The 26,820-nt window shown below is 39.4% G+C and overlaps 1 protein-coding gene across 3 annotated transcripts; it reads left to right on the forward strand.

The window, feature by feature from the left end:
* Positions 1-747: 747 nt before the first annotated feature.
* Positions 748-26,728, forward strand: LOC124147669. 3 transcript variants are annotated; one of them, XM_046518378.2, is made up of 9 exons: positions 748-883; positions 5,488-5,716; positions 7,597-7,660; positions 9,511-9,672; positions 10,611-10,720; positions 11,449-11,783; positions 13,934-14,011; positions 16,938-17,146; positions 18,072-26,728. In XM_046518378.2, the coding sequence occupies exons 2-9, from the start codon at positions 5,643-5,645 to the stop codon at positions 18,549-18,551; spliced, it is 1,512 nt and encodes a 503-aa protein (XP_046374334.1). In that variant the 5' UTR covers positions 748-883; positions 5,488-5,642; the 3' UTR covers positions 18,552-26,728. The 3 variants fall into 3 exon arrangements, with proteins under 3 accessions (XP_046374334.1, XP_046374336.1, XP_046374335.1); XM_046518379.2 differs by lacking the exon at positions 748-883 and adding an exon at positions 4,242-4,498; XM_046518380.2 differs by lacking the exon at positions 13,934-14,011.
* The last annotated feature ends 92 nt before the right edge of the window (positions 26,729-26,820 follow it).

A 26,820-nucleotide genomic window follows, 5' to 3' on the forward strand; every position in this document is an offset into this window, starting at 1 on the left:
CTGAAAACAACAAAACTCACAGAACGCACGTGAAACACGTGCAGTGTAGCACCGAAAACGACAGATGTGGAGGTCCAATTTGAAATTGTATATATATCGAGAATAAATTACTACATGCATGGCCACCAGCAAATGTACATGGGTATGCATTGCAACTGAATAGGAGTTCAGTAATGTAAAGACTTTGAGTACAGAACAGTGATGGCTTAAACTGTGGTACGTGTTTCAACTATGCTGGCTACATATCTAATGTGTGTGTGCGCGTGCGAAGTCCGATTTTAGACACATTCAAACACACACCCTACCAAATCCCGCTTGTTTTTGCAACATTCTGAACTCGTATATATTCGGAAGTTACGGGTCGGGTCATTATTACACGTTTAAAAAAAATATCCAACACAATTTTCCCAATTAAACAAAGGGCCCCTAATTTTCCTAATAAGAGGTTTCCGCGCTTGATGTTATACTGCGTGGACCCATTAATTTGTTCTTACTCAAAATACATTTCAAGTAAATTGTTCCAGTTATGTAATGATGGTCCAAAACATATAATATTATTGATTTTACACCGGTTTTCAATTTTGCGTATCTGGGTGACGCATGCGTATTGTGTTAATTTCCATTGATTATCACATCAAGTCGAACACGTTTAGAAATTCGTATTTTACGTTTATATTTCCTGCATAAACAGGTTGGCAGGTTTTATTGTAGTCACAAGCTCAAATCGGGCACCTGCTTCACGTTTGACCTACAATGAAGCCTCCCTGATTATCTACTTCCGGGTCACGTAGGTAGCTATCTGACCGTTACTCTCAATTTCTGGACGTTTTTGGACACTTTTAGGCAACAATGTAGCCATTTGACGAACACAAACCTCAAGGGTGTAAGTATTTGTATTATAATCTACGTGATTTGACCATATGAAACCAGAATTTGAGTAAATCGAACGTCTTCTTTACAATCACGTCTATATGTCGTTTGGGATCTCATTCCTCAGGTGAATTTTTCTGAATTTCCTGCAAGATTTCGACGATTGCACGGTAATAATTTTGGCAAACTGTTAATGACACCCAGATTAATAACTAATTCGTAGTTGGTTGTGTAATAAATCACGAATGGAACCAACTCCGATACGGGAGATCTCAGCATGTCAAAATGTGGATATAAGTTCTTGAATACACTCAGCGTTTGCTCAAATTCCAGGCTTTCACCCTTTTAAATGACTATAGCATGTGTATAAAACCCCATCTATATGCATAAGGTAGTGTTATGTAAGACGTATTTATAACACTTGACATATTTGTGTTGAAAATGTACCCAGGGCTTCCTACTTGTCAGTAGTGACTTCTGTATCAAACAGTCCTGTACTAGGGTCATTATTTTTTACAAATATTCTTGTTTAGTACTGATGCCATCAACATAAGCATGCAGATTTTCCGATAGTATTAATTTCATGCCGATATTGATGTATGTATCTGAATACTTTATTGCTGACCAGGTAATGATTTTCATAATCAACAAGTTATTTTGTGTCCCAGCTATCATCCGTTGATAAAGGAAGTTCATATATTCGGACAGTATCAGTATTGAGAATATTCAATATTAACATAACATCTGAATATGTTTGCTCTTATTTATATTTTTGTCCTAACTGTTCACTTAGCCTTAGAATGTAATGTTATTGTCGTGAAATATGAACAATGTAAACACGGGTCTCTAATTACTTTGATGTACTACTTTCAGCAAGTGCTTATATATAAATATGTTCTTTTGTGCCATCACGGCAGTCATCAACAAAATCATGGTTTCGTGTAGATTTGATACCTCTTGTGGTCCAATTTTAATGCAGGATTCTAAAATGACACAGTAGAATACTAATTTCTATGGATAGATGGAATAGAATGGCCAGTGCAACGAAAATCTCATATTATTAAGGTTGAAGAGTTGTATTCCATCAGGTGATAAAAGGGAATGACTACAGACCCTTCATAAACATACTGGTTTATACCATGTCAGTTGATCAGTAGTTTCACGTTCCTTCTGCATGTTTTAGGTAGAAGAGCGCCAGACAAGCTGCGTACTTGTGTTTAATACGCAAACAAAATAACCATAATCCCTTTAAGTTTGAGTTTCTTGCATACAGACACAAATACACATGAAGACAGTCAATAACTCAATAGTATAGCAACACTGTGCATAATTACCCAATGTAGCCTTTTCAACTTATGTACACCTATATTATGTATATTTACACTATATATATTATTTAGAATTTACACAGCATGGAAGTAGAATTATTTTTTCGAAGTCTATTCATAGGTTTGCAAACCCAATAGACCATCAATACTCAATGTGAAGGATAACATCTGAGTAAATACTCAATTGCTGGAAAAAGTACCAGTATCTGGAGCCTGTGGTAGTCAGAATATGGTATATATGCACCCCCTTCTTATTCCTGTGACATGTCCTCTAATACCCCGTTCACATGTACCTCTATACATATGTGTGTATATTAGCATATATGTGTAAATATACATATATGAGTATAGTTGTCATGGGAACATGTTTACTCATGTGTGTATACATATTTATATTTGCAAATTTTCATCAAGTCCAGAGCAGGTGCAAATGTAAATGTAAATTTGTGCTGTGTGTTTATGTTGCAATGTGAACGTTTATGTCAAGGCAAGAGGATGATCTAATTAATATCTGTTCTTTTGCCAACACCAAACAAATTATCAACAGTTGCCAACTTTTATGCGTATATACAGAGTTGAGCAAACAGTGTTTTCTTTTGGTTTCAAGGAGTCAAAACTTTGTGTACAAATTAAATCAAACACATGTTGCTTTTGTAAAAAATTTCGGTGAAGTAATTCTCTTCTCATTTAACTTTTATTGGAAAACAACCTTTTTTTATGTTGAAAGTCGTGAACAGACTGACGAATATGTGTGCCTTACACAATTTACATACTTTATTTACACACCTAAGATGCTTTTCATGTGAACGCATAGTAAATTTACATTTGTATACGCATGTATGTACAGTTAAACATGTGTAAAATTACTTACAATAGGGGGGGCACGGATGGCCCAGTCGTCTAAGGCGCTGCGATTCGCTGGGCACGCCAGAAACCTATGATTGTGGGTTCGAATCCCGGTTTGCCTCGATTATGTTTCTAGGTTTGTCAGCACCATACCCGTGCTTGTGGGTTTCACCGAAGTGGTAAACGTCTGAGACCTGCATCACTTGGGGCTTTTCTCCAACATTAAGCTGACACGCCATGACATAACTGGAATACTGTTAAAAGCAGCGTTAAACCCAACTCACTCACTCACTTACGTTAGTAAATGTTGTGCATGTGAACCAGGTATTAGAGTGTCACATTTATTAACGACTCGTGAAGATTTGGGAAGAATATGACTTCAGCAACCCATGCTTGTCGTAAGAGGCGACTGAAGGGATCGGGTGGTCAGGCTCGCTGACTTGGTTGATGTATGTCATCGTCTCCTAGTTGCGTAGATCGATGCTCATGATATCAATCACTGGATTGTCTGGTCCAGACTCTATTATTTACAGACTGCCGTCATACAGCTGGAATATTGCTGAGTGCGGCATTAAACAACAAACAAACAAACAAACATTTATTGACACATCAGTGTGTGACTTCAGACACTGGTCTGAAGCCTGAGTCTAGAAATATGCTCTTCAGTCTAATATGCTCAGGTAATAATAATTCCTTAATTACACTAAAGTCTTAATAAAAATGATGTTAAGAGCCATTTTCGGGGAGTTGTCTCAAAAGGGATACATGAATCATTTTTGATACATAACTTCATAGTGTGATACTTTAATCCGTTACAGAGTGTCAGCATCCATTGATAGTTCAGCGAGTCCGAATTATGAGGACCGATCTAATTGATGTCGTCATGTCATCCTTGTAGAATGTTGTGAAACATGGGTCCAGCAGGAAATGGTTCTACGTCCTCCAATTTTCACATTCTTGTCGTAGCCATTACTTCCAGGCTTGGTGGTCATAGGAAATGGCCATTAGTGTGCAACAGGAATCAGGTGTCAAGAGCAGGATGGATGTTCAACTAACAGGGGCCTCAGCGGTAACACTGGCCATTGTGTAGTGGTCACAGATTTTTTTTGTAGGAAGTTAGATGACTATGAGCATGGTGGGGTTGAGACTTTGACCCCTGTGGTACGAAGTGCACCTCCTGCTGTCACAGTAGTTAGCAGGCATGTGATGGTGTGGGATGGCTTCAGGATTCCCAGCGTTGTGTCAGTGGTTTTGAAATTATTGTATAACGTTTGAGCTCATGGCCTTTGTGTTGCAGTATTGTTGTGCTGTATATTGTTTGTTCGTACAAACAGGGAAAGTGTAGGTGTGACATCTTGGGACTTCATCACTACCAGCCCGTGTCAAGCTCTACTATACCAATAGTCGTCCAACTTTATTTTAACAGATATTTTTTTCATTGGGGCTATCGTTAGGTAAGTTTGTCATAGATGATTAACGACCATGATCTTGGGAAATTATCATCTCGAACAACTATTCATTTATTCTCAGTGAGGAATTTAGTTTTGTTGTAATTAATAATTTTTTTGACTATGTTGTTGAGTTGTCATCATAATTGTGTTGTGAAGAATAGATTTTGTTTTATGAGTTTTTCTCAAAAATGGAGATTTTACTGATGGTCATGTTTATGATGTTTATCATGATGATGTTCATGTCCGAAGGCAGGTGTACAAGGCAAGATGAAAGCAATGTGTCTTGTAAATGATGTTCTGAATATAAGTGTCACTGGTCAGCATTACAGCTGAGTTCTCGGTGTTGTCTATATCTGCTCGTCTTCCCGAGGCAAGGGAGTTAACTGACTGTTAAAGTCCAGTTTGTACCCTTGCTGAACTAGACCTGAATTCCGGAGATACATTTTGGTCGGACTGCAAAGCAATAGGTACTGTGAACTGGGTGGCGACAGATATTTGCCTAATCTTTTCATGTTTTTATTTAAGGTGCTCAAATGGTTTAGGTAAACCTGTTTTATTACAATATAGATAATGATTATCGATCAGATCGTTTTTACATTTTTTTTGAAGCAAATGCTAGTGATGCGAGAGGTTGAAACAGATCGGTCAGTAGGAGGGACATAGAAGGGACATAACTCTTAATAGCCACTGGCAGAGAAATTCCAGCCTAGTTCGTCAAGGGTGGAAACTGGACTTTTATAATCAGGTAACACCTGTGCATCGTGAAGATATCAACTGGGGCTGTGTCTACACTGACTAGTGTCCCTAGTGGAACAACCGCAGAGTGTGAGTCTTCTCACAGGTTACACACTGAATGATACTGTACTGACAGGGCAACCCCTTTGGTCATTGGGACAAGGTGTCGACTTTCGATAAAGAATTCTATGCTTTAAATCCCAAAAGGACTTAAGACATTAAGATAATGAAAAATTTATGATTGTTTGGTGTTTCAGGAACGGATCCCACCGTGTGACAAAGAAGACGAGAACCAGCGAGAATTGGATACCGGCGTGGAAACGCTGCAGACAATGGACTGGCTGGTACCATAGCTGGACCAGGACACTTGTCCCGGTGTGCGTCTTGTGACATCATTGTGATACGTTCACACATGGCCATGCTCCGTGTGTTGGGAGGCTGTGTCTCAGACAGAAGCTCGCGAGCAGAGAGTAGGCGTGCTCATGTGTAAGTAATACATACTCTCCATGTTGTCAAACCATTTGTTCATCAGTCAACACAGTATGTTAAAACTTAGTGTATAAAGTTAACTGAAACAAAGTGAGTGTGTTTTTCTCATGTGGGGAATCGAACCTGTGTCTTGGCATGGTGAGCGACCACATTACCACTAGGCTACCCCACTGCCCCTACAACACTTGTAAGATCTGAGCCTTGCTGGCCAGACAGCAGGTCGCTAGACCCATGAAAATCCGGGTTAGAATAGGTCTTCAGTAACCCATGCTTGCAGTAAGAGGCGACTTATGCTCATGATGTCAGTCACTGGATTGTCTGGTCCAGACTTGATTATTTACAGACCTCCGTCATACTTGGAATATTGCTGAGTGCGGCGTTAAACAACAAACAAACAAACAGCAGGTCACTGTTGCCTGTGTCATACTGTTAAAGCAGTGTTAAGCCAGATTCACTCAGCCCTTCCATTCAGTCAATTTTGAGGGTGTACGCAGAAGCATGCGAAATTGGCACTAGTCCTGTAGTCCTTGCCAAACTGCCCAATAGTTAAAGCATCATGAGGACTAGTAGAAATTTACCCTTTTTAAGGGTTGCATTTTATGTTATCATTATTAGGACTGGTGGACTAAAACTGTTAGCTTTTACCGCTGCGCAGTGATTCAATTTGAGCAGTTAGTCTTAAATCTTTGTTCGTTGGCAGACCCAATGCATGTTGAATGTCAAGTTACCAGTCAGTTTCAGATAAACTGGTGAATCGTGTATCTGTAGTATTGTCAGTCCGTAGGGTGATACAAACCGTATCGCAAGATACCAAGCCGTGCTCAGCTCTACTGATGTCATCATGCCACATCTCATTGTGTTTGATAAAGCTTGGATATCGCTTACTGCTGTATACAACTGCATTGGACTTGTTTTTACTATCGGGGGCACGGGTGGCCCATTCGTCTAAGCCGCTGTGATTCGCTGTGCAGAGTTGTGTCCCTTGGGCATGCCTGAAACCTATGATTGTGGGTTCAAATCCCGGTTCGCCCCGATTATGTTTCTAGGTTTGTCAGCACCATACCTGTGCTCGTGGGTTTCACTGAAGGTGTAAACCTCTGAGACCTGCATCACTGTGGGCTTTCCTCTCACGTTAAGCTGACACGCTGCGATATAACTGGAATACTATTAAAAGCGGTGTTAAATCCAACTCACTCACTATTTTTACTATCCATTGGGGTCTGTTGTACCTTAAACTGACTGTAGGGTGTAACAAGAGAGCTACTTTATTGACTTCTGACCATGCTCACAAGTTTCCTCTGAAATATTATTCATATATTTTGACTAAATTAAAGCACAGGTCATAGACTTGTACTGGCCAGGGACAGTCATTTTGATATGTTTGATTTCATTGCTTGTTTGTTTTGAATCCATTGAAATATTTTTAGATATAAGCATGATAAGGAAATATTTTCCTATATGTTTTTAGAAGACACACTCTTATGAAACTTACACACTAGATGACATGACCTTTGTGAAACCTATTTGTTTATGATTATAGTTCAGATGTTATTATTCAACATCTTTATCCAATGTTTGTGGTTATCTCTGTTGTAGTAAACATTTACACAAGTCAACACCTGTCTTGACAACACTCATTATGAATTTATAAACAATAGTTTAATGTGTTAAGATTGACCATTTAATTTAATAATGTAACCAAAACTCATCAAAGTGATGTTCTGATATATAGTTCCTTATGAAAGATCAGTAAATGACAGATCCATCAATATATTTATCACCCTGGGTTGTTTCAGTGCATGAAAGTTGTGTTAGTTTTTGACAGTCTTTATGCTTATGATGAAATTGATTTATATTCTGCTGAATCTATTTTTCAGACTTCCTTTTGATCTGCCTTTACACAAAGCTTTGAAGAATGGATATCTTCCTCTGCCTTTTGTTGTAAGTTGAACCTTTGTTATTTATACCTTAACAAAGTGAGAGAATAAAAACAGTTGTTAATCTATTGAAATGGCTGCGACCCTTGTGTTGATATATGGTTACATCCTACACAATAGGCCCTCCCTGACCCTCCCTCTGGGGGAATCAGTGGTAGAACAGGTCCTCCTGCTTCTTGCATCCTAGTCACAGGTGGATGCTGATGACATGTTGATTAGGAGAACATTGGGAAGATGGTCTCCCGGGTGGGTTCTGGATGCATCTGGGGAAAAACTGCATCCTGCATTTAGGGACAAATTTCATGCTATTAGCTATCAGGGATGTGTTTTATTAGGACTGCACTTTCACTTTTGTCTTCATGTCAAACAAAGTCTTGAGTATGACACTTATCGTGTTAAAGAACTATTCCATATATAAAAGATAGGACGAGAAATGAATACACATTTAGTCAATTTGCATGCAGCTACTTAAGAATGTCTTGTGCAGGGATTTACCTGGGTTATATATATTGGGGTCCAGGGAAATCAAGGCCTTTAATTGTAAGGGTTCCAGGTTAAAAAAAGGGGTCCAATGCTACAAAATAAGGGTTCCAGAGTTCAATAATACAGTACTCTATAAAGCTGTTAGTTAGAATTAAATATGGAATTCCTCAACTGAAACATATATAAATGTGGTAGCCCTAGAAGATCATGAAGCTTTCAACTTTTTATTGTAGTTATTTATATGATTATGTACGGAAATTAATTCTAAGTGGTACTATTTTATGAAATAACAGTATTCATTCCTCAACGTGCACATGAAATGTCTTTGTCACAGTGTATATGTACATTGTATTTATTTTGTTTCAGTTTTCAATTTTTATGATTATAAGATGCAGGTTTTTGCATCCGGTACATCTCTGTCTTGTACATGCCATAATCATGATAATGAAAAGTATCTTTACAGTTTATATGTTATAATATGTATAACAACTTACATATACCATACATATGTATACATATATTTTTCATTTTGTATCAGAATGAGCTGATGTGATTGTTCGTCATCGATCCAACTGACCTATTTTCTCTTGTTTTCTTAACTTTCTTGGCCAGTAGGTGATCATGTTGATTTGACAATGGTAACAAAACTGATGAATGTTAGACTTTAAGTGTTACATATTGCATGTATTAACTTGATTAAGCTAGTCATTTTCTCTAACCTAAATTAAACTTCTGTGAAACCTATTATGATAATTTCAATCTACGTGGTATATATTTAAGTTTCTAGACCTAGCCTATCTCACACTAAGCATTTCTCTTTCTTCTTGGTGTTGAAACATCCTAGAACAAAGTGATCGCCTCTGTGGTGTAGTGGTAGAGCGTCTGCCAGGAGAGCGGAAGGTCTTGGGTTCGATCCCCAGCAACGTAATATCAGAAGACGTTAAAAGATGGTACTTGTTGTTACCCTGTCTGGCGCTCGGCATTAGGGGCTAAAACAAGGACTGGTCGGCTCAGATTCAGTATACTGTGTCTGTGTGGGGTATTCATGTTAAACTGCGGCATGGTATCTCAGTGAGCTAGCACTATAAATCGGCCTCAGTCTGGACTAGTACAAACAGCCACACACACGTGCATGCACGTCGCTATATAAGTGTAATAATCTTGGACGCGACGTTAAACCCAATTTCACCTCACCTCACCTAGAACAAAGTTTCCAGCTGCAAATAGTGTGAGATAGGATAAGTATATAAATATACAATTTTTATTTTCTAAATTTCAATTTGTCGACACCCTTTATTTCCAAATTACATCATTTACATGACACAGTTGGTTAAGCCTTGAGTTGTACAGACAGTAATTTCTCTATCGCAGGAAATGCTAGTGCACATTGCCCAGGAGGGGGTATGCACAGTGGACCTCTTCCGTCGCCCTGGAAACCCGACTGATATCCGGCACATTATTAACAGGTTATCTAAGGGAAAGCAAGTGATCTACATGAATTACAGCTTTTATACACTTGCTTCTGTCGTAAAAGTAAGTAGTCACACAAATGTCAGTGTTCTTGTGATGTGGCTTTGAAAATGGTAGTCGGCTTGGAAACTATTTGTTTACATCATATTTCACCAAAATTAGATTTAAAAAAAGTTTACATTCTAGGACAAAAGTCAAAGTAGGCTCAGACGATTGTTTGCCTTTTGAAGACAGTCTCTTCCTTGAGACAGCTGAACTGACTGATATGAGATTTGGCATGCATGTCCAATGATGACGCCAAAGTTATTTTTCCAAATGGATCCAAGGCATTTTTTTTAATTGGAAAATATGATCTACACTTGAGAGAGATCTGATATGTTGAATGTATTCTTGAATGTTTAAGTTGTATGTTTGTAAAACGTGTCATGATCAACATTTAGTTCTGGCTCTTGTAGTTATTATGCTTTTGGACATTGTTCAAAAATCCTGCCCTTGATTGTCACTAAGAAAAAGAGGCAGAATCAAGAACTACCAAATTGACGTAATAAGCGCTCTCAAAATTAGAAATAGGGGCTCTTATTAGAATATAATTTTGGTGAAAATACAGAGTTGAAAGATAAATTTTGTGGTTTATGCTGACAGCCTGAAATGTTTATGTACGACATATATTTTTTCCAGAATTTAATTGGCCATAATTAAAGGTGCATATAACACATGAGTGCATATTATACGTGAATAAATAAGGCTTGTGTATATTGATCAATCGGATGGGGTGCTAATTGGGATTGTTCACTAGCCAGTATATGAGCAAATATCGCTGTGGGCGCTTCTTAGAATGGGGCACTTATTACGTTGAATACGGTATGTCAAATCATCCAACAATTCAAATCATACTGAACGAACTGGTCAATACCATTTCCAAGGACAAGAGAGACTTTAAGCATTTGTTTAAGCTTGATACATTTTTTAGGTTTGAAACATGACTAAATTCTTGCTAACAGCGGTTCCTGCTTCGTTTGCCGGGTGGGGTGTTGACGGCGGAGGGAGAGGAACGACTGTTGCAGGTGCTCACAATCGGACACAAGAAAGACCAGCTCCAGATCGTACACGAGTAAGACCTCCGAAACCATACCATGCAGTTAGATCATCTGCTAGACGATATAACTGTGTTTGTTTGTTTGTTTGTTGTTTAACGTCGAACTCAGCAATATTCCAGCTATATGACGGCAGTCTGTAAATAATTAAGTCTGGACCAGACAAGCCAGTGATTGACATCATGAGCATCGATCTACGCAATTGGGATACAATGACATGCATCAACCAAGTCAGTGATCCTAACCACCCAATCCTCTTAGTTGCCTTTTACGACAAGCATAGTCATCTCTTACGACAAGCGTAGTCGCCTTTCATAAGAGGTGACTAACAGGATCGGGTGGTCTTGTGTATACTTGTAGTAAGTTGTACTGGCAATATTTTCTTCATATAGGAAATGTTAGTGCCCATTGTCGGCTGTGATATGACTGATACAGTTATATATAGAAATAAACTCCAAACTTTTGTATAACATTATGTTTACACAAATGAATACATTATAGTTAAACACAATGTTAAGGGAAATTGTATCTGAAAGATGTATGTTTTATCGTGATAAATATTACTCAAAAGAAGTCAAAGAACACCTGATTGGTTCCTATGTCTATATATAGTAAGTATGTCATGGCCATGACAGATTATCTTTAGTCATTGGAAAAATATTGGGTGTTCTTTAACTTCTTTTGAGTAGTATCCTTGTTATGTAACTTTATAGCCAAGTGATGATTATTTGATGTTGTATTTCAGCTTTATTGAGACACTAAGCAAAGCTCACCAGCAGATTCTGACATTGTTGTTTGGGACGTGGTTCCGTATCGTGAGCAACTCCGAGGTCAACTCCATGACGGTGGAGGCCTTGGCACGGAGCTGTGCTGGCTCTATGTTTCATACATGTGCAGAGGATCCTGGGAAGGTGGAGCAGGCTAGTCGCATCATGCAACTCCTCATCGATAACTTTGGATGTCCGGCAATGTTCGGGCGGGAAAACATTGACTACTTCACCGAAATAACCAGTACCGGTATCTTAGTGCGAGAGAAGTTCCGCTACCAGTATCAATATCCATCAGATGAAATTCTACCTCGTAAGTAGTGCTGTTGTTTGCTTTTTCTTAGTCTTCCAGTTTTTTGTTGTTTTTCTCTTTTTAAACGTTGTTTTGTGTTCATGGTTTGTGTTTAACTGTTAGCTCGTTAATTTTCTTCTTGTATTGAGTTATTGTCATCAGTGGCTTTGAGATTAATAAGTGACCTTTTTAATTTTGAAATGAAATAATTGCTGTTCAGTTGTTCCCCTCATGTCCATTTACTGATATTGAAGCAACTACAGTAATATGATCTCCTAAAATACTCAGTGATGTACAATAGTTCAATGGTTATGGAGTCACCTGATGCTGAGCATTTAGCATGTAATGGGAAGAAATCGCCATCTTCAGATGAAAAGATAAAGATAGTATAAGGATTACAGTTGCTGATATTATTCCATGAGGATAATGTTTTGTGCCAAACACTTCTCATTCTACTAGCTCTAACTCTATATCTCCAGGACTTGCATTCCGGTGAACCTACACCAACCCCTGGAGCCATTCCCATGATTCTTGCTATCGCAAATTACCCGCCCTTGATTTTGATTTACATTTTACCCACCAATCAAATGTTGACATAACGGTAAGGGAGGTAACTCGTATTACCTAGAAACCAAAGCCACCGCCAGTTTTCATGGACATGAAGACATCCTTTTGATAAGAAGATTTTTAAGGGCTCTCTTCTGCGTGTCAATCAGTTTCTCATTGTTGAATTTCTTGCAAACTCGATCATAGTCAAAGAGACTGGCCAACCACCATTGAGGCTGGTTTGTCACTTGCATTCTGATTGGTATGTTAGATCTAGTAGTGTAGCCAATTAAATTGGCAAATGGAAATCAAGGGCAGATAATTTGAGATTGCGAGAACAACGGATCAAGGGGTTAGTGTAGGTTTACCAAAAAGTGAGCCCCAGAGATATAGAGGATTGTTCTAACTCACCATTTACAGTAGATTATTATAACCTGTTGCTAAACTTACTGGAACAATCCACTAGACTGGGGGCTTCACACTATTTGCTTCAGACTTATCTCTGAATATATATACCTCTACTATATTGTTGCATATAAAACAGACATCTTATGAAATAAACAATCTATTGTTTTGATATTACAAGTTTTTATTACATGTACCATATGGTAACGAATACGAATATTAATTCACGAATACAATAACAAGTCAGCAGTATTGTTTGTTATATTCAGTGAAGCAATAATGACATTATTAATTGACATGGTTTGTTAATTATTAATATATTTTACATTTATATACTGCACTTATCCAGGTACTAGTATCTGTTCAAATGCTAAAATGACCAGTGTCCACAATACTGTCAATCGGCCATCATCAGTGTATTTAATGAGTTTGCCTAGAGGACCTGGAACTGTTGCCAACTCACATCCACCCTATGACTCAGAACCCCTGCACTAACCGAAGGACACATTAATCATATGTCCCGTTTTAAGACTAAATAAAGGGTCATATTCCTGACCTAATTTCTCCATCCTCTAGCACTGACAGTAACTTCCTTACTCTGTCCTGGGGACACATGTACAACATTTCCTGTTTTTTGTTTCACTTTCATGTCATCAAACTAGGAAACATCGTGGCTCCCCCGAGACATCATTCTCCGATATGACAGTTTAAATTAAAACATTATCTCTCGAGAGGCCCTGACTGTCACACCAGTCAGTCTGCCAGAGAGAAATGTGGTTTCATCTATGTGCTGGAATTTTTTAAGTTCTTTTTTATTCCTTGAACAATTTAACTGTTGCAAACAACAGCACTTACATTAATGAAATGTTCTGGTAAGATGGCTTAGAAATTTAAGGCTGCTTGTTTGTCAAATTTGTGTTGTATAATGTTTATTTTTTTATAAAAATCTTTTTGTTCTTTAAAAGTAGCATATCAAGTAATTAGGACTATGGCATTTAGTTTTTGTTTTCAGAACTTTCATAAGCTCAAGCTTATCAAACGAAATGCGATGAAAAGTTACAACTATTGACTCGTGACCCAACAGTTCCTGGTTTGATGACATCCATGTTTATTTGTGTTTTCTCGGCCCACCTGGGGGCACCTGCTGGTGCCTGTAGGTGGCGCCACCCCTCCCACCACCACCCTCCCAGCATGTGTTTTGTTTGTTCCTGCATGTTCAGGCCAGGAGTCAATGAGATGCTTCAATAACTACCTTAAGAAGGAGGCTAAAAAGTTTGGCTTTGACCTTGACAAACATGGTAAGCTGTTTTTTCATTGGCTGATCCACTGGCGAAATAATTCTGAAATTATGTCTCTGTAGCATCAGCATTTCATCAGATTTGAGCTTTTCTGAGTTTGTTTGCCAAATTTAAGAATGCTTTGTATTCAGTTTTCTTTCTTTGCTTGGTGTAGAAGAATGTATATGTGTCATTGTCAAGTTGATTGTTAATCTGGGTATTTCCTTTGATTGCTTATGTACAGAAGGGCTGGGACGAGTCCAAATTTACTACCCGGGTACCCACCCCTCTATTACCTGACTCTACCCGGGTACGCGCTGTAGGTCTCAAGAGATAGGTACACAATGTCCGATTGGGAATTGTTTGACCATAGCCCTGGCAAAACATATTTAGATACCCGCATTAAACAATCTGGTCATGCATACACTGAAGTTGACTTTAGCGTTATCTTTATTCAACCATATAAAAAGTCAAAAGGAATGGGTGCATAGTCAGAAAGAAATGTGAATGTTAGTGGTTGGTTGGTTGTTTGGTTTGTTGTTTAACGCCGCACTCAGCAATATTCCAGCTATATGACGGTGGTCTGTAAATAATCGAGTCTGGACCAGACAATCCAGTGATTAATATCATGAGCATCGATCCACGCAATTGGGATCGATGACATACATCAACCTAGTCAGCAAGCCTGACCACCCGATCCCGTTAGTTGCCTCTTACGACAAGCTTAGTCGCCTGTTACGGCAAGCATGGGTTGCTGAAGACCTATTCTACCCTGGATCTTCACGGGTCCACTAACGTTAGTGACTTGTAGTGTTACCATAGAGTCTGGGTAGTCCTGTGGGTAGTGGGTAGTCCTACTCAGTACGCACCCGAGTTACCTGTCCCAGCCCTAGTACAGACATTGAACATGTGCTGAAAATATAGGACAGATGGTGCCAAAATGAAATACCAACTGAACTTTTAACTGAGCTTACATCTATGGAGAAACTTCCTGCCAAATGTAAGGGAGGTAACTACTCAGAAGCTGAAAATTAATTTTGTTCTGGTACTTGAATTTATTATTTGCTTTGATGAGATCATTAGGTCATGTACATAGTTCTGCAGTTACATCTGAACAGTGCCTGAAGGCTGTGTGAATGTTTCTTGCTGGTTCTTCTCTGCTGCCTCTGTAGTCTAACCACTGTAGATTTTCTTACCTAACACTTTGTGGGGATGCACAACAGGTGCCCTTCACCTCTATAAGAAATGACTGACACAGCAGCTGAGTATGGATAGTACTTGTAATGGTGCTATGGTGTAGTGGATATAGCTTTTGCTCGAAGAGGAAGGTTGGTGGTTTGATCCCCGGCTGTGTCACACCATAAGATGTTAAAAGATGGTACTTGTTGTTACCCTGCCTGGCTCTTGCCACTTAAGGGATAAGCAAGGACTGGTCAGCTGGGAGTCTGTATGCTCTGTCTGCATGAGCATGGTATCTCAGTGGGCTTGCACTATAAAACCAGAATAAGTCCCTACTAGTGAACCAGCCACACACAAATGTGCATCACATCGCTATATCAGAGCAATAATCTTGAATGCAACGTTGAACCCCATTTCACTTTACTCACCTCACCTCACCTCACCTCACCTCACCTCACCTCACCTCACCTCAGGGGGCACGGTGGCCCAGTCGTCTAAGGCGCCAAGATTCGCTGTGCAGAGTTGCGTCCCTTGGGCACGCCAGAAACCTATGATTGTGGGTCTGAATCCCGGTTCGCCCCGATTATGTTTCTAGGTTTGTCAGCACCATACCCGTGCTCGTGAGTTTCACCGAAGTGGTAAACGTCTGAGACCTTCATCACTTCAGGCTTTCCTCCCACATTAAGCTGACACGCCGCAATATAACTGGAATACTGTTAAAAGCGGCGTTAAAACCAACTCACTCACTCGCTCACCTCACTCATGACCACCAAGTACAATCTATTCTCAAAGATGGTTGTGTTGTCACCCAGTTGTATAAGGGGCTATAACTCTCTTGGCAGAGTTGTGTCCCTTAGCCTCCAGGTCCACTGTTCTCGTTCAAATCTCATATTCATGTCAATTATGAGATTTGTCAGCACCATGGGTATTAACAAGGAGGAAAAAGACAATGTCCTTTCACATTAAGCTATCACTTGGCACTCAATGTTGCGTTAAACCCCACCCTCTCACACAATGACTTACAAATGAAATCTGCAACTATTCCAGTAGTAGCTAAAGAGCACATTCCAGTAGAATCATCTCCTGCCCCAGTGTCCATAGTGTGTTGCTGATGGGATAGATTCAGAACTATGGCTAGCATGCTTCTCTTTGTGTAGACTTGTCAAGTAGGACAGCATTGTAGCCAGCTGGAAGATTGTTATATTAGCTACATATCTCTTAGAGTGCATGGTCATGGATAATTTATGCTTAGCAAGGCACAATTGTACCAGAAGTCTCTTGAGTTTCTGGGGTCATTGGTGACCCAGTCATCTAAGGTGCCACAATTCGTTGTACAGAGTTGCGTCCCTTGGGCACGCCAGAAACCCGATTGTGTGTTCGAGACCCGATAAGCCCCAGTTATATTTCTGGGTTGGTCAGCACCAATCCAAAGCTTGTGGGTTTCACCACAGTGGTTAATATCTGAGACATCTGAGACATGTATCAATTTGTGCTTATTTGTATAGTTGACACACCGTGATGTAACTGGAATACTGTTCAAAGCGGCTCACTCACTCACTCTTGAGTTTCCCTCGTCATGTTGAAAAAGGTTAAACATCTATTAATATGTTGGTCATTATCTTTTTGAGTTAATGTAAATGTTTTCATTTCATCAGTTTTTTCTTTTGTGATATTTCTACTTGTTTGCACAAAATGTCTGCAGATGTAATTGCTTTGTAACCATCACAATGTTCATGTGAGTGTCAAGTTTGGTATGGTAAATTTATAGATGTTTCTGATGACATCATCGAGATGACGAGCACCGGAGGGGACTCCCAACGAGAGCACGAACATGCTCCCAGTGAAAGTCCCGAGTCGAGCTCTCCGTTCCCGTCACATCATCCATTCCCAGACATGGAGGAGTCCCAGCTTGTAAACACTGTCAGCACCGTCTCCGCACCCGAGGTCTCGCTCATGCCATCACCAGAAGTTTCAAAGGTAGCCAACGTCATATCTTTTTGTGAATTTGTATGAATATGACTGAATTGCTTGATAGGCATTTCTTAGAAGTTGACGGATGAACAAAATAGAGACAATTTAAGGATAACAACTTCTTTATTCACTTTTATGGCAATGTTTCGGTATAGATCCTTATACCTTTGTCAAGCAAGGCTTGCCTGACAATGGTATAAGGATCTATACCGAAACATCGCCTTTTCAGTAAATAAAAAAAAAGTTATCCATAAATTGTCGCTATTTTGAATATGATTGTTTTAAATCATTGCCAAAACTGGCTTCCACAGGAGATATAGCTCAGGTCATATCAAGCGATGTCTACAAGGGGATATTACAACACTGAAATTGCGTCATAGTACTTTGCAGACCATAGTGACATCATTGGTTTCTATGACATCACAATTAAATGACATCACTAATCTCTCTGAAGCTGGTTAGCTGTACTTTTTACACTGAGGACACTGGTTATTGCTCTTTACAAGCTAAAAAAGTAGAAGGATGATTTTGGATGATAAATAGAATCTCAAATGATTGTCCATTGATACGAAATATATCCACACTTGTCGATAAATCTTTAACACTTCGCAGCATTCGTTGTTGATATATTTGATATCAAAAGACACTCAGAGGATATTCTCTATGTCTCTTTACTAGAGGTCTTCAACGTAGGTGATGCCAAAGTCAGACATTATCAGACATTTTGAACTGCTTAGACTCGGAAGTAATAGAGTTACTTCCCTTGTATCACTCTACTTTAACATCATTCCCATCATGAAAAAAATCTGTTCTTAATATGTTGATTTCATTGAAAAAACCCAACATCTTTTGCCTAACATTTTTTGAAGGCATAGTGATTATTGTTTAAAATGTACTATTGTAATCCATTCTTTCTTTTATTGTTTTCCAGCGACCAAAGTCAGTGGAAGATAATTTGAATGAAGTTAAAACGTTTTACCATAGTCGCAGCTTGAGCCGTTTTAATTCTGTGAAACGTAAACAGCTGGAAAGACTTCGGCAACGCTCTGACTGGTTTCTTGGGCCGAACGGAAAGGAAGTACAGGTGGGATGTGGGGATAGGGAGCTCCTCTCAAAGAAGGATTCTGTGACCAAAGCCTCCTCAGAGGGCGCCGTTTTGGACGTTCTATCAGACGTAGATAGTGTGTTCACTGACAACTCCAGTCGGAGCGAGAGTCCTGCGTCCGAGCCTGTCAGGTGCCATGCAGGGAAAGGCAGACGTGACTTTATCCATAGTGACACGCTAGCAGACCTAAATGTGCCAGAACTACGTCTCGATTTCCCAGAATTTGGAGATGATGACATGACCCACACAGAGGTCAAGTGTTTCATGATGGAGCACAAGTTCGGAGAAGCTAACAAGGATTCCTAGCACTTGTGATAGCACATCATTCATTCACATGATGTCAACTTGCCCATGGTCACTGAACGGTCAGCTCGGGGCAAGAGACATGATCCTTTATTTTTCTATTATTCTGTCACCACGGCAACTAGCAGCTGACATTTCATCCCATCAGACATCTCAGCAATGACAGACAGGAAGTGAACATCGGTGGTTACAATACGGTTGTTGTTGGTTCAGGACAACTGCAGCTAGAAGCGTGGGGCTCCATTGAAAGAAGTAACTAGGGTAGCACTAGAATCTCATGATAGTCGACCATGTATATAATAAGTGTATATGTTGCTTCAGATAGTAGACATAGAAATATATTTAACATTTTACAGCAATACAAGTGCTCTTTCCATTGCTCAAGGAATCTGTAAATTGACCAGATATTACTAGCTATGACTACAGATGGAGTCAGTGTAGTCTGGACAACAGCTGCTATGTTACCATGAGAGATTTAACCTTTATTCCCTACCGTATCTCAAAGTTAGAAAACCAACAGTCTATGGAGCCTCAGGCTTAATGACATCGCTAACCAGACCAATGGATCTTGAAGTATTTTTTGTCACTTTGTATCCAATATGCTTCTGTTTTTGAGTGGCTTCATGTAATCTTGTTACAGTTAGGCCTTGAAATAGTCATGTGATAGTCATGTGATCTTAGGAGCATTTTCTTGATATGTATCTTCTTTTACACACATCATTTTTGATGTTCACATTTTTAGTTTCTGAAATTATGTTCGATTTTATCCGTTAGTGTCTCCATCACTTTGTGGTTTTGAACCATATTTGATATGTCACTTTCTTAGTACTGTATGGCTTTTTTATGGATTCCAAGTTTAGCTTCAATGTTTTATATGATTATTTTATCTTTTATTGCCTTTGATTGTTTTGCAACAATTTGAATGTGGGCTTATCGTGGGATTTATGTTGTAAGTTTTTGTGTATGATTTCTGTGAGATGAGTCAGTTTTAGAATGAAGAAGACTCCAGATCCTTTGAGGAAGTAGAGGACGAGGTGTGTGTGGGGGGTGATGACGGGGGATTACGTGTGTGTGTATCACACGTCATCTGCTGCACCGGCTGGTTCAGATGCAGACATGATTGTTTGCATTTGGTGACTATTCAAACACAATTCCTCCATGGTTGCCACAGAGAGTACTTACCTGTTCAAGGCTGCTCCTCCACATTTGATGGGTTTTATCACAGGACCTTTAAGTGAAATTCATGCATATTAATTTACTAAACCACTCTTTGGTCTCAAAGGGTAGAACAGCCCATTAATATGCACAAATTTTCCTTAAACATCCTATGCATGCAGTAAGGAAACGGTCCAGTACAGATGCTAAATAAATGTATATACCACTCAAAGAAAGTGACAGATTAACTATAGCCATATAAACCAGTTGAGTGTCCTTAGCTTCTTTTGAGTAGTATATGTATATTCAATATTTTCGCTTCATCAGGGAACAATTTAAAAGATCTGTCTTTGACCTATAACCTGGATCTGAACCATGTCAGTATGAACGCCGAGGGACTCTCTAGTCGCACACATTCACTGGTGTCAAACGTAAAGGTTCAACTGGTCAACTTGGCCGATTGATACTAAATCAGGTCCAAATACTTGTTTGAACACATGTACAGCACAACAGATTGATACGAGTTAACAACTGTATCGTCACAAAGGGACCATTGTGGTGATGCACCTCAACAACTGAATTGACAAGTGTCAATATCTGTATTGCCCCAAAGGAAGTATTGTATTAATACAGGTAGGCAACGTAATTGACACCTGTCACCAAAAAGGAAAACTTGGCTTCAATCCAAAAAGCGTCGGCACTATGACTGCGGTAACTCTATACTTTAACATAGATTTGTAACTGTCATAGCTGTATGGATGCTTTAGGGATGGGGCTCAGCATTAGTTACTATATCGTACTTTAAACAAGTGTCAGTTCCCCAACACCAATACATCTTCGAGTTCCACCACACCAATACATCATCGAGTTCCACCACACCAATACAATGATGAGTTCCACCACACAAATACATCGTCGAGTTCCCCAACACCAATACATCGTCGAGTTCCACAAGACCAATACATCGTTGAGTTCCACCACACCAATACATCGTCGAGTCCCACCACACCAATACATCGTCGAGTTCCACCACACCAATACTTCATCGAGTTCCCCAACACCAATACATCGTTGAGTTCCACCACACCAATACATCATCGAGTTCCACCACACCAATACATCGTCGAGTCCCACCACACCAATACAATGTCGAGTTCCCCAACACCAATACATCATCGAGTTCCCCAACACCAATACATCATCGAGGTCCACCACACCAATATATCGTCGAGTTCCACCACACCAATACATCGTCGAGTTCCACCACACCAATACATCAATGAGTTCCACCACACCAATACATCGTCGAGTTCCACCACACCAATACATTGTCGAGTTCCCCACACCACTACATTGTCGAGCTCCACCACACCAATACATCGATGAGTTCCCCACACCAATACATCGTCGAGTTCTACCACACCAATACATCATCGAGTTCCACCACACCATTGATGAGTTATGCTTTATCTGTCAAAGTGAACAAGTAACTGCTCTCTGTGACTAACGGTTTGGAATGATTTTGTTTCTGTTTAATTTACCAAAACTAATGATATAGCTCTCTTTTTTAACCTCAGTGACAGCTTGAAGCTGATGATGTGGGGATGTTCCAGATGAGCAGGCACAGGTTGTGTGGATGTTTGGCCTGCAGCTTGCTCTCTACCTCATCAGCTGGGCAAAAGATGATATAATATTTGTCAAACTTTAAATATCAAAAATATTTTGGGCAAAGTAATCACATTTGAAATGTGTTTATGTGATGCTGAATGATTTGTCTGTTTGATCCATTTAAGGATATTCATGTTTGAAAACTAACCAGTTCGGAGATCACTGATTGTTCTCATATTTTACGTTATTTTATTGCCATAGGGCCAGCTGTCTCATATGAATGTAAGCTGAGAATTTGTGAATTCCACCAGGAGGGAGAGAGAAGCTCATTAATCCATATTTATAAAAATGTATCTACCAGCAGTGATTGGTTGGACTCTCAACCATTTTATCCAATCATAATGCTGCAAAGTTATTTTGGATGACGAGAATCCAATGTTTGTTTAGAGATTTCAACAATCCAGTTTTGTTACGTTATGTTGAGGAAGTTTTTGCTTGTTTTCAAGTTTCTAACATGTGACAGGTGATTCAAAGACATTCTTATATATACTTTGAATTTTTAAACAAACAAAAGTATCTTATTTATGATTAAGTAAATCGTGTATATTTTCATTTGTATCCAAACAATATTGTACAGCTGTTGAGATGTAAACAATCTGAAATCCTAATCTAATTGTAAATTGACCTTGCCAAGTGGGAAATGTCATCTGTCAATATATTGTTTGAACAGTCATGAAAGTTTGAAATATTTGCCATTGTATGGGAAACAAGCATGAGTGCGATGGATTCAGCCATGGAAAGTGTTCAGGTCGTACAGGGATTACCAGGGGCATTGTCAAGATATATAGTGATGCCTTAACTCGACTCGCGTTGTACTGACTGATAAGAAAATCGAAGGAAAATATTTACTTTTGATATTTTGCTGTAGATTGATGTGGTAATTGCAAAAACCCTCATGTCGCTCACAGTAGGTGATGTATTCCTTCGCTCCTTTCAGGGACCCAATGAACTATTTGTATCAGGATCTTTCTTTGTGAACTGAAAGAAGAACCTACAACTTGAGGACAGACTTACTCCTTGAGAACAGACTTACTCCTTGAGAACAGACTTACACCTTGAGGACAGACTTACTTCTTGAGGACTGACTTACTCCTTGAGGACAGACTTACTCCTTGAGAACAGACTTGCACCTTGAGGACAGACTTACTCCTTGAGAACAGACTTACACCTTGAGGACAGACTTACTCCTTGAGAACAGACTTACTCCTTGAGAACAGACTTACTCCTTGAGAACAGACTTACTCCTTGAGAACAGACTTACACCTTGAGGACAGACTTACTCCTTGAGGACAGACTTACACCTTGAGAACAGACTTACACCTTGAGGACAGACTTACTCCTTGAGGACAGACTTACTCCTTGAGGACAGACTCACTCCTTGAGACAGACTTACACCTTGAGAACAGACTAACTCCTTGAGACAGACTTGTGACTTACACACCTGTGCCCAGGTCCCAAAAGGGCTCTTAGTGTTAAAGGGATCATTACTCATATACATTAACATTAACTTACGATAGTCGTAGTGCTGAAATCTCTTTGTGGGCAGGGCCCTTATGTGTTTGTATGCATATATATTTCATCCATTTTTACGGTATAGTTTGGATGATATTGGTGTGAGGTATGTCATTAGCGTCTGTATGCTGAACTCTTATTTTTCGAACTCTTCATTCCTATTTCGTTGAAGATGTTTTAAGAGTATAGGCTATATTGCACTCATTAGAAATTTCTATTTCATCGTCTGTTTGAAATCTGCAAGGCCTCTGTAAGTCAATCTTTATTTTGGAAAAGAAGGCTACTGTAACCTGTCAGATCACAGAATTTTTTATTAATATTTACAATGTGTTTTCTTTTCTGAGATCAGAGTTCAAGGTAAGGGTGACATGACTTTTGAAAGGATGAGGGAAATATATCCCTAATATACTAGTCAATAGTAATTAAAGAACACTTGATTTTTCATATTACTGTGGTTAATCTGCCATGGCCGTGACAGACTGACTTTAATCATATGAAACTAATCGGATGTTCTTTACTCCTTTATAGTAGTATACATCTGTTGACCTCTCCATGGCTGTCTAATCCATAAGTCACGTGTCTTGAGTTGGACAATGAGCAACAAATTGAATGACAATGTGCTGATGTTGCAGATATTGAAGGAGTGAGTGAGTTGTAAAGCATGTAGTAATAGCCTCACCCTTTTTAACTACTGGACACTTTGAGTCAGGAAAGTGACCTGCATCAACGTACATCTATACCCTTTTACAGGGCCAGGGCAGAGTCATGATCTTGGCTGTTACATATTAACTTTTATTGTTTTATGATTGAAGTTTTCAGTGAAGGAGGATGGAAGTGAACTGTTCTACTACCATGACGCCCCTAGTCACTGACATGTGTATTTTGTCAGTTTTAACATGGGACTGTCACCACTGGGAGTTTGGTCAAGTCAAGTATGCTCATTTTCTACAGGTTCTAGGAATTGAACATTCCAGAGTTAAGTTCTGAAGGTGTGTATGTATCTGGCTGCCACACGACCAGTGTCTGGTCACCATACACTTGTCAGACATGGCAACTTGGATTGTACTGACTGAACACACTGGTTACCTAGGAGGACCTACATAATGGTCAGTTTTCAGGGCATGTGACCTGCACAATGGTTCTTGTCAGGGCATGTGACCTGCACAATGGTTCTTGTCAGGGCATGTGACCTGCACAATGGTCAGATCATGTGACCTGCACAATGGTTCTTGTCAGGGCATGTGACCTGCACAATGGTCAGTTGTCAGATCATGTGACCTGCACAATGGTTCTTGTCAGGGCATGTGACCTGGACAATGGTTCCCAGTCAGGGCCTGCGAAACGGTTAACTGTCACACAATGTGGCCTTTGACAGTCCTGCACAGCGGTTTGCCGTCCGACCATGTGACCTGTACAGTGTGTTGCTGTGCGGCCATGTGACCTGTGACTGTACATAAAACTATACAAGATCATTGTCCTTCATATTTGAATCATACTTATTGTAGTGTATAGAATTTTGAAATGAATTAATTTTTGCAATTTGAAGTGGACCTTTTGCATTACGCCACATTAAAGTTTGAATACCTATTTGACTATGGCAGCTCTACCATCCATCAAGCTGCCCCACTCCATTTTCTTACTTTGTACATTTTCATGCCCAGATTTCCTTGTTGGCATTTGTCTTTGATGGCCCCTCGTCTGTCTGTAACACCCAACTTGTTGTTGCCTTGCAGCCTTCTTGTTTCTTATTGGCTGTTTGACTTTTAGGAGAAGAAGATCTGAAGTGTTTTGAGTGGCGTTGAATGCTGTGTTTATCTTTCGACAGGCTGGAGGTTCGACTATGCTGTTTCCATGGTGACCTTAATTTGTGTTCTACCATGCATACCTTATAGAGAGACCTCAGTGTGTCGGGTGTGAGACAAGGGTGTGACTTTCTTCTACTATGGTTACTGTGGTGGACTTATGAAAGACGTTTGATGGAATTATTTAGTGAAATAGTGCTCTGACAACATTTGGACATCCAACGGTATCTTGATCAAATGTGTGGACTCAGAGCTGTGGCCTTTTCCTAATCTTTTTACTTACGTATGATCCCATTGTCATCGGATATCATGATGACGTCATATTGATGTAATGATACACATTCTATTCTTGTAGTTCATTCTTCTATCTTAGCCTTTGAGGACCTCTTCTATCCTTAGCGTCAGTTGTCGATTTGATTTTGAGATGGTGATTACAAGAACTCGATTCTTTATCATTACGTTTTTGCCCTCTGGCATAGTTAGGTTTACCATGGATTAGAAACAGGCCACAGATTCGAGTCCCACATATCCGTGGATTTATCCAGGATTCTGGACCAAGTGATCCAGGCAGGCAATTTGGGGGAAACTGGTTATTTTGTTCAAATTGCGATAGATTATTTCGTAAACTGAGAGGTATTTTTACAGTGTATTTTGAGTTTGCATTCAATGCAAAAATTAAAAAACTAAGCATTTGAACCTCTTTATTGGTCCTGTTTTCAGGTTATTTCTACATAGCCACAAAATTAGTACTTATTGCGTCAACTGGGAAATTTATGATAACCATTTCCGAATTTTCGATGACATTTGCTGCAGCCATGAGGCCTAATGTCAGCCTCTGAGCAGGTCTAGTGAATCCCTGATATCTCAGTCCTATAATTGTTGTCATGTTCACTGTTATTATTTTTAACACTTTTGAAATATACTGCTCAAAAGAAGTTTAGGATCATCCGATTCTTTCATATGAGTAGTTAATCTGTCATGACATGACAGAATTACAATAGTCATACAAAACAATCTGGTGTTCTTTAACTTCTTTGAAGCAGCATATTTTCCTATTCTTTCGTGCAGTCAGCATGAAGTAAGCTAACCACTTGACATCCTCTTGTTATCAAATGGCCGTTAATATAGTCAGTGAGTTTTCCTGCAGCTATTCAACTTTCCTGTTAACCTGTACAATCGAAGGCCTAAAATAAAAGTGGACATCTTCTGAATGTGGTGCGACATCATACTTTGTTTTGTAGAAGCAGGTTTTGTTTGCTCAATTTTGACTGCTGCACCACACATCCCCCACCTTTTGATGAAACCAAACAAACTTTTGTTTTAGGCCTGGTTGTTTTTTAACACGTAGTGTTCGTTTTCATCAACCTATTTTCCAAGAAAACACAAAAGGTATCCTCATTAGATAACCAATGAATTAAGTCTTTCCTTAACTTTCAAGTTGTAGATTTTAATTTATTCAAGAATGGTTTGTATAGTTCTGAGATTTGGACTGCATCATTGAGTCTTGTTATTGTTTGTTTGGCTGGAGAGAGCAGGGAAACAAGCCACTGCCTGTATATATTTCCTAGTGTTGTCTTTAATATGGAATCTAATTCTAGAATGTTGATGTATTAATTTACTTCTCATGTTCAGTTAAGACTTAATGTATTGTATAGCGTGCCCAGTATTGGATATTGACACAGATAATGTATTATAACATGCTTTTGTTTCTTTTAGTGAATTTTATTTCTACACACTGTCAGTGTTTGTGCACAATGCCCCGTGTGTTGGTTGTATTAATGTGTGTGCGTGTGTGCAAGTTTGTGTGTGTGAGACTGGCAAGTGTGTCAAATTTGAGGCTCATGCTGAACTGTAGATTAGCAACCCTGGCTTTGGTCACAACGCCATCTATGCCAGACCTACTCCTGGCTGCTGATTGGCTGAGCAGTGTTCCTCATGACCATGCCTCCTCCTCTCCTCCTCCCTTCCCTCCCTCCTACTTTCTATTTCACAGCTTCTTCTCTCCCAGGCTGGGTCTTTTCTAGAATAAACTTATACAAAATACACACTCTTTTGTATTTATTTAAGCAGTGCAAACCATATTCACTGCTACATGTGAATGCATCAACTTGACACTGAAGGTAAATACTCTGGTG

The sequence above is a fragment of the Haliotis rufescens genome, unplaced genomic scaffold (genome assembly GCF_023055435.1).
Source record: "Haliotis rufescens isolate VD_foot unplaced genomic scaffold, xgHalRufe1.0.p SCAF_32, whole genome shotgun sequence".
Taxonomy (NCBI): Eukaryota; Metazoa; Mollusca; class Gastropoda; order Lepetellida; family Haliotidae; genus Haliotis; species Haliotis rufescens.

What these genes read in the sequence shown, in the direction of transcription:
- LOC124147669 (XM_046518378.2), top strand. Translation starts at nt 5,643, where the DNA reads ATGGCCATGCTCCGTGTGTTGGGAGGCTGTGTCTCAGACAGAAGCTCG. An exon ending in ATCTTCCTCTGCCTTTTGTT is followed by an intron (nt 7,661 to 9,510) that starts GTAAGTTGAACC and finishes TCTCTATCGCAG; the next exon opens with GAAATGCTAGTGCACATTGC. An exon ending in CACTTGCTTCTGTCGTAAAA is followed by an intron (nt 9,673 to 10,610) that starts GTAAGTAGTCAC and finishes TCTTGCTAACAG; the next exon opens with CGGTTCCTGCTTCGTTTGCC.